General features: G+C 40.6%; 1 protein-coding gene across 8 annotated transcripts in view; it reads right to left on the reverse strand.

Moving 5' to 3' along the window:
* ESCO1 (establishment of sister chromatid cohesion N-acetyltransferase 1) overlaps positions 1–17916 on the reverse strand; it is a 72675-nt gene that overhangs the window by 21367 nt on the left and 33392 nt on the right. For all 8 annotated transcript variants that reach the window (XR_640295.4, XM_021929848.2, XM_021929849.2 and 5 more), the window contains exons 6-8: positions 16174–16234; positions 14357–14471; positions 9753–9884 (exon numbers count right to left, since the gene is read on the reverse strand). Coding sequence is in view for 7 of the 8 variants with exons in the window: in XM_021929848.2 (XP_021785540.1) it covers positions 9753–9884; positions 14357–14471; positions 16174–16234 (308 nt within the window). In the remaining variant the exon portion in view is untranslated. The remainder of the gene's footprint in view (positions 1–9752; positions 9885–14356; positions 14472–16173; positions 16235–17916) is intronic.

Raw genomic sequence — 17916 nt, forward strand, 5'->3', positions numbered from 1 at the left:
ACAGCCAAAATTAAACAAAGCCAACAAGTCTATTACTGAAAAATGTTATCACAATGTACATCTCTGGGAGTTGTGCTCCCAATTAGGATAAAAGAGGTCACAAAAGATCACTGTATCTGTTGTAATAAGAAAACACTCAATAAATGAAAGAGCATGTGTTGGCTGGGCACGGTGGCTCACGCCTGTAATCCCAGCACTTTGGGAGGCCGAGACAGGCAGATCACGAGGTCAGGAGATCGAGACCATCCTGGCTAAAACAGTGAAACCCCACCTCTACTAAAAATACAAAAAATTAGCCAGGCATGGTGGTGGGCGCCTGTAGTCCCAGCTACTTGGGAGGCTGAGGCAGGAGAATGGTGTGAAACCGGGAGGCGGAGCTTGCAGTGAGCCAGGACGGTGCCACTGCACTCCAGCCTGGGCGACAGAGCGAGATTCCGTCTCAAAAAAAAGAAAAAGAAAAGAAAAAGCATGTGTTTTTTAAAAGACACTGAAAAGGTGTAGAAACAAAATGTCTAAATGAACTGATTTTCAGAGATGAACCAGTCCTTCCTAAGTGAGCAGAGACCAGTAGCCATTTTTAACCATAAGATGTTGACCAAGTCTGGAAGCATGGGTGAACAAGCAAGCCAGCAACAGACAGAGAACAAGGAGTAAAGTCTCTTGCTGGAACGAAGAGAAACCAACCAGAATTATGTGGCCTGGCATGGCAGTCTGAAATCTGAAGGAATTCCAAATACAGCAATAATGATCTACCAACTCTCTCCCATGGGACAACTGTACAGTTGGGCTGCAAGGTATAGAGAGTTTTAGTGTTGTGTGGAGCTTAGATCCCCAATCTCAGTTGCAGAGAGACACCTAATACTAGAACAGAAAACTAAAGTTTCAAACCCAACTCTGACCTGACCCAGTTCAATTTTTAATTAGATCTAAGCAATCAGCCCCTCACCATAGTTAACTGACAAAAGAAAAGAGAAAGCGCTCATGGGTAAGGGAAAGGATACTATCTACTTCAGTCTCTACTATTTCTTCACACACAATCTCCAACGTACAATAAAAATTTACAAAACCAGATAGGAAGACTCAATATTGTTAAAAGGTCAGTTCTTCCTGATTTCATCTATAGATTCAATGCAATCCTAAAAAAATTCCAGCAAGCTATTTTGTAGATATTGACAAACTAGTTCTACAATTTGTACTGAGAGGGAAAAGACTTAGAATAGCCAACACAAAATTGAAGGAGAACAACAAAGTTGGAGGACTGACACTATCCAATTTCAAAACTTACTGTAACACTAGTTATCAAGCATGGGGGTAGTTACCCCCAAGCTGCTGTTCTTGAGATAGTGAGTTCTCACAAGATCTGATGGTTTTATAAGGGAAGGTTTTCCCCCTTTGCTCGGCACTTCTCTCTCCTGCCACCATGTGAAGAAGGACAAATCTGCTTCCCCTTCTGCAATGATTGTAAGTTTCCTAAGGCCTTCCTAGCCATGCAGAACTGTGGGTTAATTAAACCTCTTTCCTTTATAAATTACCCAGCCTCAGGCAGTTCTTTATAGTAGCATGAGAACGGACTAATACAGTGGTATTGGTGAAACAACAGATCGATGAAACAGGACAGAGAGCCCAGAAATAGACTCACATAAAAATAGTCAACTGATCTTTGATATAAGAGCAAAGGCAATATAATGGAGAAAAGATAGCCAACAAATGGTGCTGAACTGGACATTTATATGTAAAAGTAACCTAAACACAGACCTTGCATCCCTCACAAAAATTAACTCAAAATGGATCTAAACATAAAATGCAGAAATATAAGATAACAAAGGAGAAAAACTAGATGACCTTGGGTATGGCAATGACATTTTAAGTATACCAAAGGCACAATTCATGACAGAAATAACTGATAAACTGGACTCCATTAAAATTTAAAATGTCTGCTCTTTAAAAGATACCATTGGCCAGGCATGGTGGCTCACACCTGTAATCCCAACACATTGGGAGGCAGAGGCAAGAGAACTGATTGAGCCCAGGAGTTTGTGACCAACCTGGGCAATATAGGGAAACTTCATCTCTACAAAAAATTTAAAAATTAGTCAAGCACAGTGGTGTACCCTTGTGGTCCCAGCTACTAGGAAGGCTAAGATAGTATGATTGCTTGAGCCCAGGAGGTCAAGGATAGAGTGAGCACTGATCACACCACTGCATTCCAGTCTGGGTGACAGAGCACAACTTTGTCTCAAAAAAGAAAAAGCGTATAATAAAAAGTATTTTTTGGACTGGGCACGGTGGTTCTTGCTTGTAATCCAGCACTTTGGGAGGCCAAGGCAGGTGGATCACTTGCACCCAGGAGTTTGAAACAAGCTAGGATGACACAGCAACACTCCATTTCTATTTTTATTTTAAAAAAAAAATTTTTTTTTTTGAAAAAGATACTGTTAAGAGAATGAGAAGACAAGCTACAGGCTGGAAGAAAATACTTACAAAATAAACATCTGATTTAAAAACTGTTAACCTGGTTGGGCACGGGGGCTCACGCCTGTAATCCCAGCACTTTGGAAAGCTGAGGCGGGTGAATCACCTGAGACCAGGAGTTCGAGACCAGCCTGACCAACACGGAGAAACCCTGTCTCTACTAAAAATACAAAATTAGCTAGTCATGGTGGTGAATGCTGGCAATCCCAGCTACTCGGGAATCTGAGGCAGGAGAATCGCTTGAACCCAAGAGGCGGAGGTTGCAGTGAGCTGAGATTGCACTATTGCACTCCAGCCTGGGCAACAAGAATGAAACTCCATCTCAAAAAACAAACAAACAAACAAAAACACAAACACACACAAAACTGTTACCCAAAATACCCAAAGAACTCTTAAAACTCAATAAGAGAACAGCCTGATTAAAAAATTAAAATTAAAATAAATAAAATAAAAAATGGGCAAAGGATTTCACCTAAGAAGATATACAAATGGAAAATAAGCACATGAAAAATATTCCGTATCATATATTAATAGAAAATGCAAATTAAAACAGTAACATACCACTACAAGCCTATTAGAAAGGCCAAAACCCAGAACACTGATAACACCAAATGCTGGTGAGGATATGAAGCAAGGCAAACTCTCATTAATTGTTGGTAGAAATGCAAAATAATACAGCAACTTTGGAAGAGAGCCTGGCAGTTTCTTACAAAACTAAACACACTCTTACCATACGATCCAGCAATCAAGCTTCTTGGTATTTACCATCAAGGGCTCAAAACATGTCCTCACAAAAACCTGTACACAGCAGCTTTATTCATAATTGCCAGACTTTGAAGCAACCAAGATATCCTGCAGTAGGTGAATGGATAAACTATGATACAACCAGACAACGGAATATTACACAGAGCTAAAAAGAAATGGGCTTTCAAAGCCATAAAAAGACATGGGAGCCCAGCTCAGGGGCTCATGCCGGTAATCCCAACAATTTGGGAGCCCGAGGCAGGTGGATCACTTGAGGTCAGGAGTTCAAGACCAGCCTGGCCAACACGGTGAAACTCCATCTCTACTAAAAAAATTAAAATAAAAAATTAGGCCGGGCGTGGTGGCTCACACCTGGAATCCCAGCACTTTGGGAGGCTGAGGGGGCAGATCATTTGAGGTCAGAAGTTCAAAACTAGCCTGGCCAACATGGTAAAACCCTGTCTCTACAAAAAATACAAAAATTAGCCAGGAGTGGTGGCGCACAACTGCAGTCACAGCTACTTAGGAGGCTGAGGCAGAGAACTGCTTGAATCCGAGAGGTGAAGGTTGCAGTGAGCAGAGATCACGCCACTGCACTCCAGTCTGGGCGACAGGAGTGAGAGTCCATCTCAAAAAAATAAATAAAATAAAATAAAAAATAAAAAATTAGCCGGATGTGGTGGCACATGCCTGTAGTCCCAGTTACTTGGGAGGTTGAGCAGGAGAACTACTTGAACCTGGGAAATGGAGGTTGCAGTGAGCAGAGATCACGCCACTGCACTCCAGCCTGTGTGACAGAGCAAGACTTCATCTCAAACTAACTAACTTACTAAATAAAGACATGGGAGATGTTTAAGTGCATATTACTAAGTGAAAAAAGCCCATCAGAAAAGGCTACATGGTATATTATTCCAACTCTGACATTCTAGAAAAGGTAAAACTACGGAGACATTAAAAAGACCAGTGGTTGGCAGGGGTTAAGGTAGGAAGAAGGGGTAAATAAGCAAAGCAGAATTTTTAGCACAGTGGAACTATTCTGCATGATACCATAATGGTGAATACATGTCATTATACATTTCTCAAAACCCACAGAATATACGAGAAAATCCTAATATGAAATACATACTCTGGGAAATAATGATGTGTCAATGTAGGTTCATAAATTATAACAAATGTACCACTATGATAAGGGATGTTGATAGTGAGGGAGTCTGTGCATGTGTGGAATTAAGGAGTACATGGGAACTCTCTGTACTATCTGCTCAATTTTGTTGCAGATCTAAAACAGGTCTAGGCCAGGCGTGGTGGCTCACACCCACAATCTCAGCACCCTAGGCAACAAAACCAAACCCCATCTCTACAAAAAACTTAAAAATTAGCCAGGTGTGGTGGCACTCGCCTGTAGTGGCAGCTACTCAGGAGGGTGAGGCAGGAAGATCGCTTGAGCCCAGGAGTTTGAGGCTGCAGTGAGCCAAGATTGTTCCCCTGCACTACACCCTAGGTGACAGAGCAAGACACTGTCCCAAAAGGAAAAAGAAAAATTAGCCAGGCCTGGTGGCCTGTGCCTATAGTCCTAGCTATGCAGCAGGAGGCTGAGACAGGAAGATTCAGCCCAGGAGTTTGAGGTTACAATGAGCTATGATAGCACCACTGCATTCCAGCCTGGGCAACACAGCAAAACCCTGTCTCAAAAAAATAAAACAGGCTGGGCACAGTGGCTCACACCTATAATCCCAGCACTTTGGGAACTCAAGATGGGCAGATAGTTTGAGCTCAGGAGTTCGAGACCAGTCTGGGCAACATGGTGAAACTCTGTCCCTACAAAAAACACAAAAATTAGCCAGGCATGGTGGCACACAACTGTAATGCCGGATATTCAGGAGGCTGATGTGGGAGGATTGTTGGAGCCCAGGAGTTTGAGGCTGCAGTGAGCTATAAATGCGCCACTGCACTCCGGCCTGAACAACAGAGTAAGATCCTGACTCAAAATAAAAATAAAATTTAAAAATCAGAAAAAAAAACTCTAATCCTGCTCTACTACTATCTTTTCTCTAATGCCCAGTTTCCTCTTTTTCCTAATCATACTGAAAAGAAATAAAGAAAAAGTATACAGAATTAAATTATATGTACTCAAATTTCACATAAAAAAAAATAAAAGGTTAAACAAGAGTTACTGGATCATGGTTTCCCTAAATCAAAAATTTAATCACACGTAACTTCTTTCCTCAGCTTTCTGTAGCAGCACCATCCAAGAGAACGATCTGTGTGATGATGTAAACATTCTATATATACACCACATAACACAGTAGCATCTAGAAATGTGTGGCTTTTAAGCACTGGATAGTATGACTGAAGAACAGCATTTTTAATTTCATGTAGCCTAGTGGCTACTTCACAGGATAGCACAACTCTGTAGCCAATCAGAGATCTGTCAACTCTTTCTCTTTTTTTTTTCTTGAGACGGAGTCTCGTTCTGTTACCCAGGCTGCAGTACAGTGGTGCGATCTCGGCTCACTGCAACTTCTGCCTCCTGGGCTCAAGCGATTCTCCTGCCTCAGCCTCCTGAGTAGCTGGGATTACAGGTACGAATCACCACACCCGACTAATTTTTGTATTTTTAGTAGTGATGGGGTTTCACCACGTTGGTCAGGTTGGTCTCGATCTCCTGGTCTCAAGTGATCCACCCACCTCGGCCTCCCAAAGTCCTGGGATTACAGGCGTAAGCCACTGTGCCTGGTATTGCCGACTCTTTCTCCAAAGCTTCTCATCAATGTTCTTTCCTATTTCTACCAATGTCATAGTAATTCGGCACTATACACACCTAATATGTATACTACTCTCTATATACGCCATTGAAATATTAATTATCTCCCTACACTTCATCAAAATATTGTTTTAACATTATTTAAATTTTTATCATTCAAAATGTTCAAGATTCTTCAAAACGTAAAAGAACAGAAAGAATAAAGTCCATATAGCATTCAAAATCAAAGTATCACAATTTGACTTGATTGTATTTTTCTAGTCTCATTATCCACAAAAATCCTGATTCAGTAAAAAAGATCTACTCATTATCCCTCACAAAAATGTTAAGCTTTCTCTTGCTTTAGTTGTACTGTTACCAATCATAGATGACTATGTTCATTTTAAAAGTCAAATCTTAACTCTTTCCTGTCTATGAAAACAAACGATTCTGACCACTTCTAAGTTGCAAAGCTAACATATGATTTAGTTAAATATTTAATATTGATTTATTGCTTTAATGGTTACTTAGATCTTTTAGTTTTCATTTCTTTCAGACTTTGTTCCTAAACTTGAAGGGCATAGCCCAGAGAGTAGTGCCCTCCACACATCATTCACTCAGATGTGAATTAATTCAAAGGAGTTAAAAAGGATAATACAGGAAAAAAGGACTGAGTTTTTCTCTGCCAAGAACCCACACATTGTTCTTTAGCATTACTAAAAGCTCAAAATATAGCTGAGTTCCTGATAGGTTTCTGGCAGTTTCCTGGCCTTGCAACGTGGCTCAACACACCAGGGGAGAGAACTCGTGCTTTCTCTTCACATCTTTAGGGAACAGTACCTTAGTTCTGGAAGGAAACTGAAGTAGTTTCCTAGGTCTAAACCAGAGTCCAGGCTCCACCTGAAGCATTAAGAGGTTTCTTCCTAAATAGTTTTTTGGGCTTTTTTTGTTTTTTTCTGAAACAGGGTCCTGCTCTGTCGCACAGACAGTGGTGCAATCTTGGCTCACCTTAACCTCCCGGGCTCAAGTCAACCTCCCAAGCTCAAGTGATCCTCCTGCCTCAGCCCTGCTGAGAAACTGGGACTACAGGCGCATGCCACCATGCCCAGCTAACTTTTTTTTGTACAGATGGGGTTTCACGTGTTGCCTCGGCTGCTTCCTAGTTTCTAATAAGTCAAATAAAATTCATTTCCCCAAATGGTGTCAGCCACGCAGATGAGGTAAAATGAAAGAATATGGTAAGAAAAAATTATCTACATTTTAACCTTTTGAAAATAGGATTTTTAGCTATTTCCAATTGTCATCAGATTATTAATCTGCCTGGAAAAAAATTTTACCCAAAGAAAAAGGTATTTATCTTTTTTTTTCTACAGAATGTTTGATTAAAATTTTGGCCAGGCGCAGTAGTTCACGCCTGTAATTCCAACATTTTGGGAGGCCGAGGTGGGTGGATCACCTGAGGTCAGGAGTTTGAGACCAGCCTGACCAACACGGTGAAACCCCATCTCTACTAAACATACAAAAATTAGCTGGGAATAGCGGTGTGCACCTGTAGTCCCAGCTACTTGGGAGGTTGAGACAGGAGAACTGCTTGAACCCAGGAGGTGGAGGAGGCAGTGAGCCAAGATCACACCACCGCACTCCAGCCTGGGTGACAGAGCGAGACTCCGTCTTAAAAAAAAAAAGAAAATTTTAAGTAAAACTAGTTATTTCTAATTTATTCTATTTTTAGTCTTAAGTAGAACAAAACTTTATTTCCAGTTCCTGATATTGTCCATTTAACATGAATTAACACCAGAGCACCAAATGACTTCTTCTATATACTTCTCACAAACACAAACCTAACAGATAAAATTGGCATTAAATAAAATCAGATATTTTGTCAAGCATTTGTGAGTACTTAATGTCTATGAAAGGCATAAAATGAAAAGCCCAATAAATGTTTTAAAGTCACAACCCAAATTCTAGAACTGTGATCACAGCAGAACAACTTTAAGATAGGTACGTTTTCTTCTTCTCTCCATACACTATGGAATACCACAATGTTTTGGAAGAATCTCTTCCTTAGACTCTATGTACACCTACATCTGAAAACAGCAAAAGATATAAGAATATCGACCTTGATAACAGCAAAGGATGGCCAACAGCTAAACTCAATTCCTTCTCTTGAGTTTATTTCAAAAATGAAAAAAAATAACCCATGGCTCTGTCCCATCAAGGGGGGGTTGGAGGAGGGGTCCGGCTGGGGCAGGAAATAATCTTTCCTAGGTTGCTACATTGCTTTGCAGCTTTGCAAGAGAGCCAGAATTTGTTTGGAAGATGATGACTTCACCTTGTTCCACAAATCTACTTCCCTTGGCATCTTGGAAGAGTAGAGCAGATATTTCCAGATTTATTTATTTACTCTTCCTCTCAGAAATTAAGAATTTTCCTTAAGGTGAAGAATTAAGACTTTGAAATCGAATGTTTTTATAATTTCAGGAAACTAAATGATCACCAGAATTAAATAATGTACACTGAGTAGAATTTACTTGAACTAACTTCCTCTACGAGGTTTGTATATAAAATATACTGAACTATTTTTGTCCTAGAAGTATTCTATAATTTAGCTACCTGATAGAATTATTTTTTTTTCACAATGCAAGGATATTAACATAGTCAAATTGAAAAAGTACAAATTTCAAATGATAAAACAGTATCTAGCTATAGATATTCTATATCCACGCACCTTATATTTGGTGAAGCGGTAGGAGGGAGTGTGTGGAAAAGTCAGATGAAATAAGAAATATAAAGGATGACCAGAGGTAGAGAACCAAAAAAGTAAAAACTCACCCTATCCTGGGTAGCAGGTGGATGAATGAAATAATGAATACAAACCTTTCAACCGAAGGTAAGTATTAATACAAGCATATGAATTTAAGGGAGGCCAATAAAGACCTTTAAATAATCCAGTATCTGGTACCTATATAAAGATTTACATGAAATGAATTGGTGATCTCAGTTCAGATATCCTGGAGGTCTTATTAATGTGAGTGTACAGTACTGAAGGTAACATGTATATAATAAAAAGAGATTCCATTTCAGATATGGGTAAACAGCAATTCAATTAAATTACTATTTTCACAAGATATCTGAAATGGTTCAAAATTGTTAAAAAAATTTTGCTATTTCCACAAATATTAAATAATACCCATTATGTCTAAAATGCACTTACATTAAAAAATATATTTTGTACTAAAACAGATTTACTCTATGGGAATTTTTTTTTTTTTAGTATACTACAAATTCTGAGGTCTTAATTTTCTAGAATTTTTCTTTTTTAATCTTATAAAGAAAAACCCTCATGATAACAAAGAAAAGATAAAGGAAATCTCCAAACAACCTACTTGGTATAATACCTATCACGATCAAACTCCATATATAAAACTGTGCCAAGAAATATAAATATCAAATAGATTTATCAACAGTAAATAATTATTGAAATCAAAGGAAATTTTTTTTAAAAAAAATACAAGTTAAATAACATTACTTCTGACAAGTACAATCACTACTTCAGAAAAGTAAAATTTAAATTCAAAATCCCACAACATAAACCAGTCAGAATAAATTAGCTGGGTTTTATGTTTGGCTTTGTTTTTAAAAAGCCAGTATACACACTACATGTGCTTTGTACATATTATTGTCTCTTAAAAACATACATTTTTCAGTGATTTAAATTTGGCAACTCATCTCAGTAAGAGACCGACCTAATTATCTGATTTTTGCATTTTAGAATTCACAAAATTCCACTTACCACATATTTTACAGCACTTATAAACTGGTTGTGGAAAAGCAGATGCTGTGTTTCATCTTCTGGATTTGAAGCTGTATACAGCATTCCACAAACATTACAAGAAACTGCTCCAAATCTTTTTTGTCCTGCATCCTATTTATAAAAAACATACAAAAGTTTTTTTCCTCCCAAAAGAATTATTCCAGAACATCAGCCTCTAAGGCTATAGTGTGAGCATAAAGTGAGAATTGTTTAATCTACAATGAATAACATTCAATGTTAATTACTAAAAATTACATGCTAATCTTTGAAATCTGCATGTGATTTTATTAATGTTTCCATTTTAGTAACCTGATCCATAGCATATAACAATTTTTAAAAAACTGACAAATAGCTTTAACATCACAAACTTAGTCCTAAAGCCCCAAATAGTAAATATTCTATGAATGAGAACTAATATATATTTCATATTTGTAATAATTATACTACTAGCATGTAGAGGAAAAAGTTTTTTTGATACAGGGTCTCACTGTGTCACCCAGACTGGGACTACAGGCATGCGCCACCATGTCTGGCTAATTTTTGTTTGTTTTTGTTTTGAGAAAAAGTCCCACTCTGTCACCCAGGCTGGAGTGCAGTGGCACGATCTTAGCTACTGCAACCTCTGCCTCCCAGGTTCAAGCGATTCTCCTGCCTGAGCCTCCCGAGTAGCTGGGATTACAAGAGCGTGCCATTGCACCTGGCTAATTCTTTGTATTTTTAGTAAAGATGGGGTTTCACCATGTTGACCAGGTTGGTCTTGAACTCCTGACCTCAGGTGATCCACCTGCCTCAGCCTCACCAAGTGCTAGGATTACAGGCATGAGCCACCATGCCTCGCCACCTGGCTAATTTTTATATTTTTTGTAGAGAGAGAATTTTACCATGTTGCCCAGGCTGGTCTAGAACTGAGCTCAAGCGATCTGCCTGCCTCAGCCTCCCAAAGTGCTGGGATTACAGGTGTAAGCCACTGCACCCAGCTAGACTCTTTTTTATTATTTTTAATTTGAGACGGAGTCTTGCCCTGCCACCCGAGTAGATGGGATTACAGGCACCCACCACCAAGGCCAGCTAATTTTTGTATCTTTTAATAGAGACCGGGTTTCGTCATGTTGGCCAGGCTGGTCTCCAACTCCTGACATCAGGTGATCCACCTGCCTCGGCCTCCCAAAGTGCTAGGATTACAGGCGTTGAGCCACCGCGCCTGACTCACTCAATTTTTTAATGTCTTAAAAGTCTGGGGGGCCAGCTGAGGTGGCTCACGCCTGTAATCCCAGCACTTTGGATCACGAGGTCAGGAGTTCAAGACCAGCCTGGCTAACATGGTGAAACCCCATCTCTATCAAAAATACAACAAATAGCCAGGCATGGTGGTGCGTGCCTGTAACCCCAACTACTTGGGAGGCTGAGGCAGGAGAATCACTTGAACCCAGGAAGCAGAGGTTGCAGTGAGCCGAGATCATGCCACTGCACGCCAGCCTGGGTGACAGAGCAAGACTCCATCTCAAAAAAAAAACAAAAAACACAACAACAACAACAAAATAAGTCTGTACTCAACAGTTTTTTCCTCTACAATTTTTATTTATTTATTTATTTATTTTAGATGGAGTCTCACTCTGTCGCCCAGGCTGGAGCACAGTGGCGTGCAATCTCGGCTCAGTGCAAGCTCCGCCTCCCAGGTTCATGCCATTCTCCTGCGCCTGCCACCACACCTGGCTAATTTTTTTGTATTTTTAGTAGAGACGGGGGTTTCACTGTGTTAGCCAGGATGGTCTTGATCTCCTGACCTTGTGATCCGCCCACTTCGGTCTCCCAAAGTGCTGGGATTACAGGCGTGAGCCATGGCGCCCAGCCCCCCAAAAATTTTAAGACCAGGCGTGGTGGCTCACACCTGTAATCCCTGAACTTTGGGCAGGCAGATCACCTGAGGTCAGGAATTCAAGACCAGCCTGACCAACATGGTAAAATCCCGTCTCTACTAAAAATGCAGATGCCAGCCCACAGAACCATAAGCCAAATAAACCTCTAAAAATACAAAAATTAGCCAGACATGGCAGCATGCGCCTATAGTCCCAGCTACTAAGGAGGCTGAGACAAGAGTTGCTTGAACTCAGGAGGCAGAGGTTACAGTGAGCTAAGATTGTGCCACTGCACTCCAGCCTGGGTGACAGAGTGAGACTCCATCTCACACACACACACAGAAAAATTAACAATTAGCTGTGTGTAGTGATGCATGTCTTTTAGTCCCAGCTATTCAGCCGGCTGAGGTGAGAGGATCACTTGAGCCTGGGAGGCTGAAGCTGCAGTGAGCTGTGATCATGCCATTGCACTTTAGCCTGGGTGACAGAGTGAGACCCTATCTTTTAAAAAAAAAAAAAAAAAATTCTACTGATTATGCTGACTGTAACTACATTAAATGTTCCTAGTACTCTGGGTGCCTTAATTTCTTTATATTCACTCTTTCAAGTTAGATTTTTAATCAATCAAAATATCTCTTTTCCAATTTATCTGCCTGTAATTTAAAATGTAATTTTAAAATAATGTATTCTGCAATACAGATATTTAAAATCATTTTAGGCCGGGCGCGGTGGCTCAAGCCTGTAATCCCAGCACTTTGGGAGGCCGAGACGGGCGGATCACGAGGTCAGGAGATCTAGACCATCCTGGCTAACACGGTGAAACCCCGTCTCTACTAAAAATACAAAAAACTAGCCGGGCGAGGTGGCGGGCGCCTGTAGTCCCAGCTACTCGGGAGGCTGAGGCAGGAGAATGGCATGAACCCGGGAGGCGGAGCTTGCAGTGAGCTGAGATCCGGCCACTGCACTCCAGCCTAGGCGAGAGAGCAAGACTCCGTCTCAAAAAAAAATTAAAAAAAAAAATAATAATAAATAAATAAATAAAATCATTTTATACATTAAGTTCCATGTTACTATTTTTTTTTTTTTTTGAGATGGAGTATCGCTCTTGTTGCCCAGGCTGGAGTGCAATGGCGTGATCTCAGCTTACCGCAACCGCAACCTCCACCTCCCGAGTTCATGGGATTCTCCTTTCTCAGCCTTCCAAGTAGCTGGGATTACAGGAATGTGTTATTATGCCTGGCTAATTTTGTATTTTTAGTAGAGATGGGCTTTCTCCACGTTGGTCAGGCTGGTCTCGAACTACTGACCTCACATGATCCGCCCGCCTCAGCCTCCCAAAGTGCTGGGATTACAGGCGTGAGCCACTGCGCCCAGACAAATTCCACGTTACTTTAACATTTAAATCAACTACTGTAAGAAGGTAGTGATCAAATGACAAATCTAAGAAAGTAACAGATGTGAAATAAAGTATCATAATTTGTTACGAAACTAGAAGTATGAAAACAATTACTGTTAGAAGACAGAGTCACTATTTAAGAAGGGGATTGTAATAATACCAGGAATATTTTTCTTTTTCTTTTTCTTTTTTTTTTTGAGACAGAGTCTCGCTCTGTCACCCAGGCTGGAGTGCAGTGGCTGGATCTCAGCTCACTGCAAGCTGTGCCTCCCGGGTTTACGCCATTCTCCTGCCTCAGCCTCCCAAGTAGCTGGGACTACAGGTGCCCGCCACCTTGCCCAGCTAGTTTTTTGTATTTTTTAGTAGAGATGGGGTTTCACCGTATTAGCCAGGAAGGTCTCGACCTCCTGACCTCGTGATCCGCCCATCTTGGCCTCCCAAAGTGCTGCGATTATAGGCTTGAGCCACCGCGCCCGGCCACCAGGAATATTTTTCTGAGACACAATCTCGCTCTGTTGCCCAGGCTGGAGTGCAATGGCACGATCTCAGCTCACTGCAACCTCCGCCTGCCAGGTTCATGCAACTCTCCTGCCTCAGATTCCCAAGTAGCTGGGATTACAGGAGTCTGCCATCATGCCTGGCTAATTTTTGTATTTTTAGTAGAGATAGGGTTTCACCATGTTGGCCAGGCTGGTCTCAAACTCCCGACCTCAGGTGATCCACCCGCCTCGGCCTCCCAAAGTACTGGGATTACAGGTGTGAGCCACTGCGCCTGGTATGGGAATATTTTTCATAATAAAATTTATTATGACAAAAAGGCTCTTTGGCAAAAATGAATGAATTTATTCTTTAAAACCTTGCATAAATACAATGCTGCTATGATTTTGACAAAATTTGATTTGTCTCCACCAAAACTTCTGGGGAAATTTGATCTACAATGTGACAGTGTTTGGAGGTTGGGCTTAGTGAGATGTGCTTGAGTCATGGAGGTGAATCCCACACAAATAGGTAAATGCCCTCGAATGCCCTCCTGCTGGAATGAACAGGGTTGAAAAAAAAAAAGCGGGGGGCTAGCTTCCTTGGTTTCTCTCTCTTGCTTCCTCCCTTACCACGTGGTCTCTCTGCACATGAGCTCACTTCCTTTCGGCATTCATCCGTAAGCTGAAGCAATCTGAGACCCTCAACAGATGCAGATGCCAGCCCATAGAACCATAAGCCAAATAAACCTCTTTTCTATAAAAATTACCAACCTCAGATATCGTATTACAGCAACACGAAATATACTAAGATGGTTCTAACAGTTCACCAAAACGATCAAGTTGTATACTTACTATAATCAACTGTTTTTCATCAGTTTTCTCTGCTTCTTTTAGTTTCAAGTCCTTTGGAATTGTTATCTCCAAATGGGAATTACACTTAGGCAAAGAATGATTTCGTGGAGGCTCCCTTAAAAAAATAAAATTACTAAATGTTACAGATCCAAGTCATTTCAAATCATTGGAGGAGAAAAAATAACTTATTTTCTACACAACACTGATAAATTTCACCTTCAAGAGAGGGAGAAAAACCTTTTAAAAATCAAGGGGTTGGCCGGGCGCGGTGGCTCAAGCCTGTAATCCCAGCACGTTGGGAGGCCGAGACGGACGGATCACAAGGTCAGGAGATCGAGACCATCCTGGCTAACACGGTGAAACCCCGTCTCTACTAAAAAAATACAAAAAAACTAGCCAGGCGTGGTGGCGGGTGCCTGTAGTCCCAGCTACTTGGGAGGCTGAGGCAGGAGAATGGCGTGAACCCGGGAGTGGGAGCTTGCAGTGAGCTGAGATTCGGTCACTGCACTCCAGCCTGGGCGACAGAGCAAGACTCTGTCTCAAAAAAAAAAAAATATCAAGGGGCAGGCCTGGCACAGTGGCTCATGCCTATAATCCCAGCACTTTGGGAGGCCGAGGCAGGCACATTGCCTGAGCTCAGGAGTTCGCGACCAGCCTGGGCAACACGGTGAAATCCCATCTGTACTTAAAAAAAAAAAAAAAAAAAAAGCCGGGTGTGGCAGTGTGCACCTGTAGTCCCAGCTACTCGGGAGGCTGAGGCAGCAGAACTGCTTGAACCCAGGAGGCTGAGGTTGCAGTGAGCCAAGATCACGCCACTGCACTCCAGCCTGGCAACAGAGCAAGACTGTCTCAAAAAATAAAAATAAAAAATAAAAAGGGGGAAAGAAAACTACTAATTTTCAGTAAAAAAACAAAAACTGTAACACTTATCATAGTCTGAATATGCTTTTAAGTTTTATAGTTTCAGCTATCTAAGTCATTCCAATTTGTACTAAATACCATTTGTTGTTAATCCGAAAAGCAAAATAAGTCAGATCTATTTAATTCTGACATTAAAAAGAAAACAAAAAGCTTTTAATCTTACTTAAAACACGCTTACATGTTGCTAATACCCAGTATTTCTAGAAGTCTAGGGAAAAAGGCATTCTCAAACACTATTTAGACAGGCCCAATCACTTTGGAGGAAAGTCTGGCAATGAGATACAGACACACAAGTAAGCAAAGATATACGTATTTATCACAGGATTTGTCTTTTCTGGATAGAAATGAAACAGAAATATCCAAAATGTTCATAAAGTACAGAACTGTTAAACCACGGTAAAGTCACACAATGAAATTTAATGCAGAATTTAGAAGAATAAGGTAGCTGCCAGATACTGTGGCTCACACCTATAATCCCAGAGAATTGAGAGGCTGAGGTGGGAGAATTACTTGAGGCCAGGAGTTCGAGACCAGCCTGAGCAGTATAGCAAGACCTTGTCTCTAAAGAAAAGAATTTTTAAAAAAATTATCCAGGTATGGTGCCACGTATAGTCCTAGCTACACGGGACGCTGGGGCAGAAGGATCACTTGAGCCCAGGAGTTCAAGGCTGCAGTGACTGTGCCACTGCACTCCAACTACAAAAAAAAAAATTAGGTAGTAAGGTAGAAAAAATGTCCATAGTAAACAGTGTGTATAGGCATAGAAAAAGTTGTAACAAAAAGAGAATCTGTAGGTAAACTGAGGGTTACTAGCATAACTTTTTAGGGAAGAATCCCCTAAACTCAAAACTTGTAAGTTAAAATCCTTAAGCTCTAAAATTTAATTAATACCTTACCTGTTATCACTGCTTTTAGATGTCTGGTTATTGAGAATACTCTGCTGTTGGGGAGCTGAACCTGTAATTTAATCAAGAAGGTGGGTTATGTATTGAGTTTTATATTAGTTTTCCATCTAATGGATAAAATCATTATGAAGAAAAAAAAACCTTCAATGCATTAAATGACTTATTTTTAATAAAGACCATCTGATAAAATTAGAACCTCCTTCCTAGATACTATTCTTCAGAAAAAAGGCAGAAAGGCTGTCCCATACTCAGACCACAAAGCTGCAAAGAGATATAATGGTAAATTAGTTTGTCTCTAATTTAACTAACAATTAGGACCGAATAATAACGAAATTGTTTCAATGTCTGCATAATTATACAATCCCTAAGTAGAAATAAATGAAAACATTTTCTTGCTGAAAAAAAAAAGACGCCGGGCACAGTGGCTCACATCTGTAATCCCAGCACTTTGGGGGGGCAAGGCAGGCAGATCACCTGAGGTCAGGAGTTCGAGAACAGTCTGCCCAACATGGGGAAACCCTGTCTCTACTAAAGATACAAAATAAGCTGGGCGTGGTGATGTGTGCCTGTAATCCCAGCTGCGTGGGAGGTTGAGGCAGGAAAACTGCTCCAACCTGGGAGGCAGAGGTTGCAGTGAGCCAAGATCACGCCACTGCACTCCAGCCTGGGAGACAGAGTGAGACTTCGCCTCAGGGGGAAAAAAAAAAAAAAAGATAGTCTCTGCAATTTTAGTCAAAATAATAAATAAAGGCAATAAGCAATCCATTTTATTTTCTAATGAATAAATGCATTTCTCATATTTATATTACATTCTCTCTTCCCCAACTCAGAGAAAAAGTTAAATCATGTCAGTAATTATCCAAACTCAACATTTTGCTTCATATATACCTTTCCTTTAACAGAGAAACAATAGGAATTAAGAGATTTATTTTCTATACCCTCTGCTGTCTCATCCAATATAAGTGAGCAAATCCTCACCCAACAGTTCAAATTATTTTTTTTTTTTTAGTTTTTTGTTTTTGAGACAGTCTCGCTCCATCACCCAGGGTGGAATGCAGTGGTGCAATCTTGGCTCACCTTTGCCTCCCAAGTTCAAGCAATTCTCCTGACTCAGCCTCTCAAATAGCTGAGATTCCAGGCATACACCACCACGCCTGGCTAATATTTTTTGTATTTTTAGTAAACAGAGACGGGGGTCTCACCACATTGGCCAGGCTGGTCTTGAACTCCAGGTCTTAAGTGATCTGCCCACCTTGGCCTCCCAAAGCGCTGAAATTACAGGTGTGAGCCACCACGCCCACCCCCAAATAATGTATTATAAAAAAGAGTTCACAAGGTTCCAAAACTAAGGCTTTTATACAAGTGGACAATTTGTAGCATTTATTAAATCCTTAGTTTAGACACAGGATCATTCAGATGGAAAACTAAGTAAATAAGGGTTAAAGATAAGAACCTGAAATGGTAGAGCACAAATAATAAAATACTTAAGAAATAAGCTGCTACCACTATTTTATGCAATTCATTAAGGAACACTTCTCAAGAAAGTCAGTCACAAATAAAAGTTAACTTTAAAAAAAGAACTTTGGTAGGGAGTCAAAGGGTAGTACTTAGGTACTTTATTTTTTTGTTTGTTTGTTTGTTTGTTTGAGACGGGGTCTCGCTCTGTCACCCAGGCTGGAGTGCAGTGGCCGGATCTCAGCTCACTGCAAGCTCCGCCTCCCGGGTTCACGCCAT

The sequence above is a fragment of the Papio anubis genome, chromosome 19, assembly GCF_008728515.1.
Source record: "Papio anubis isolate 15944 chromosome 19, Panubis1.0, whole genome shotgun sequence".
NCBI classification, from domain to species: Eukaryota; Metazoa; Chordata; class Mammalia; order Primates; family Cercopithecidae; genus Papio; species Papio anubis.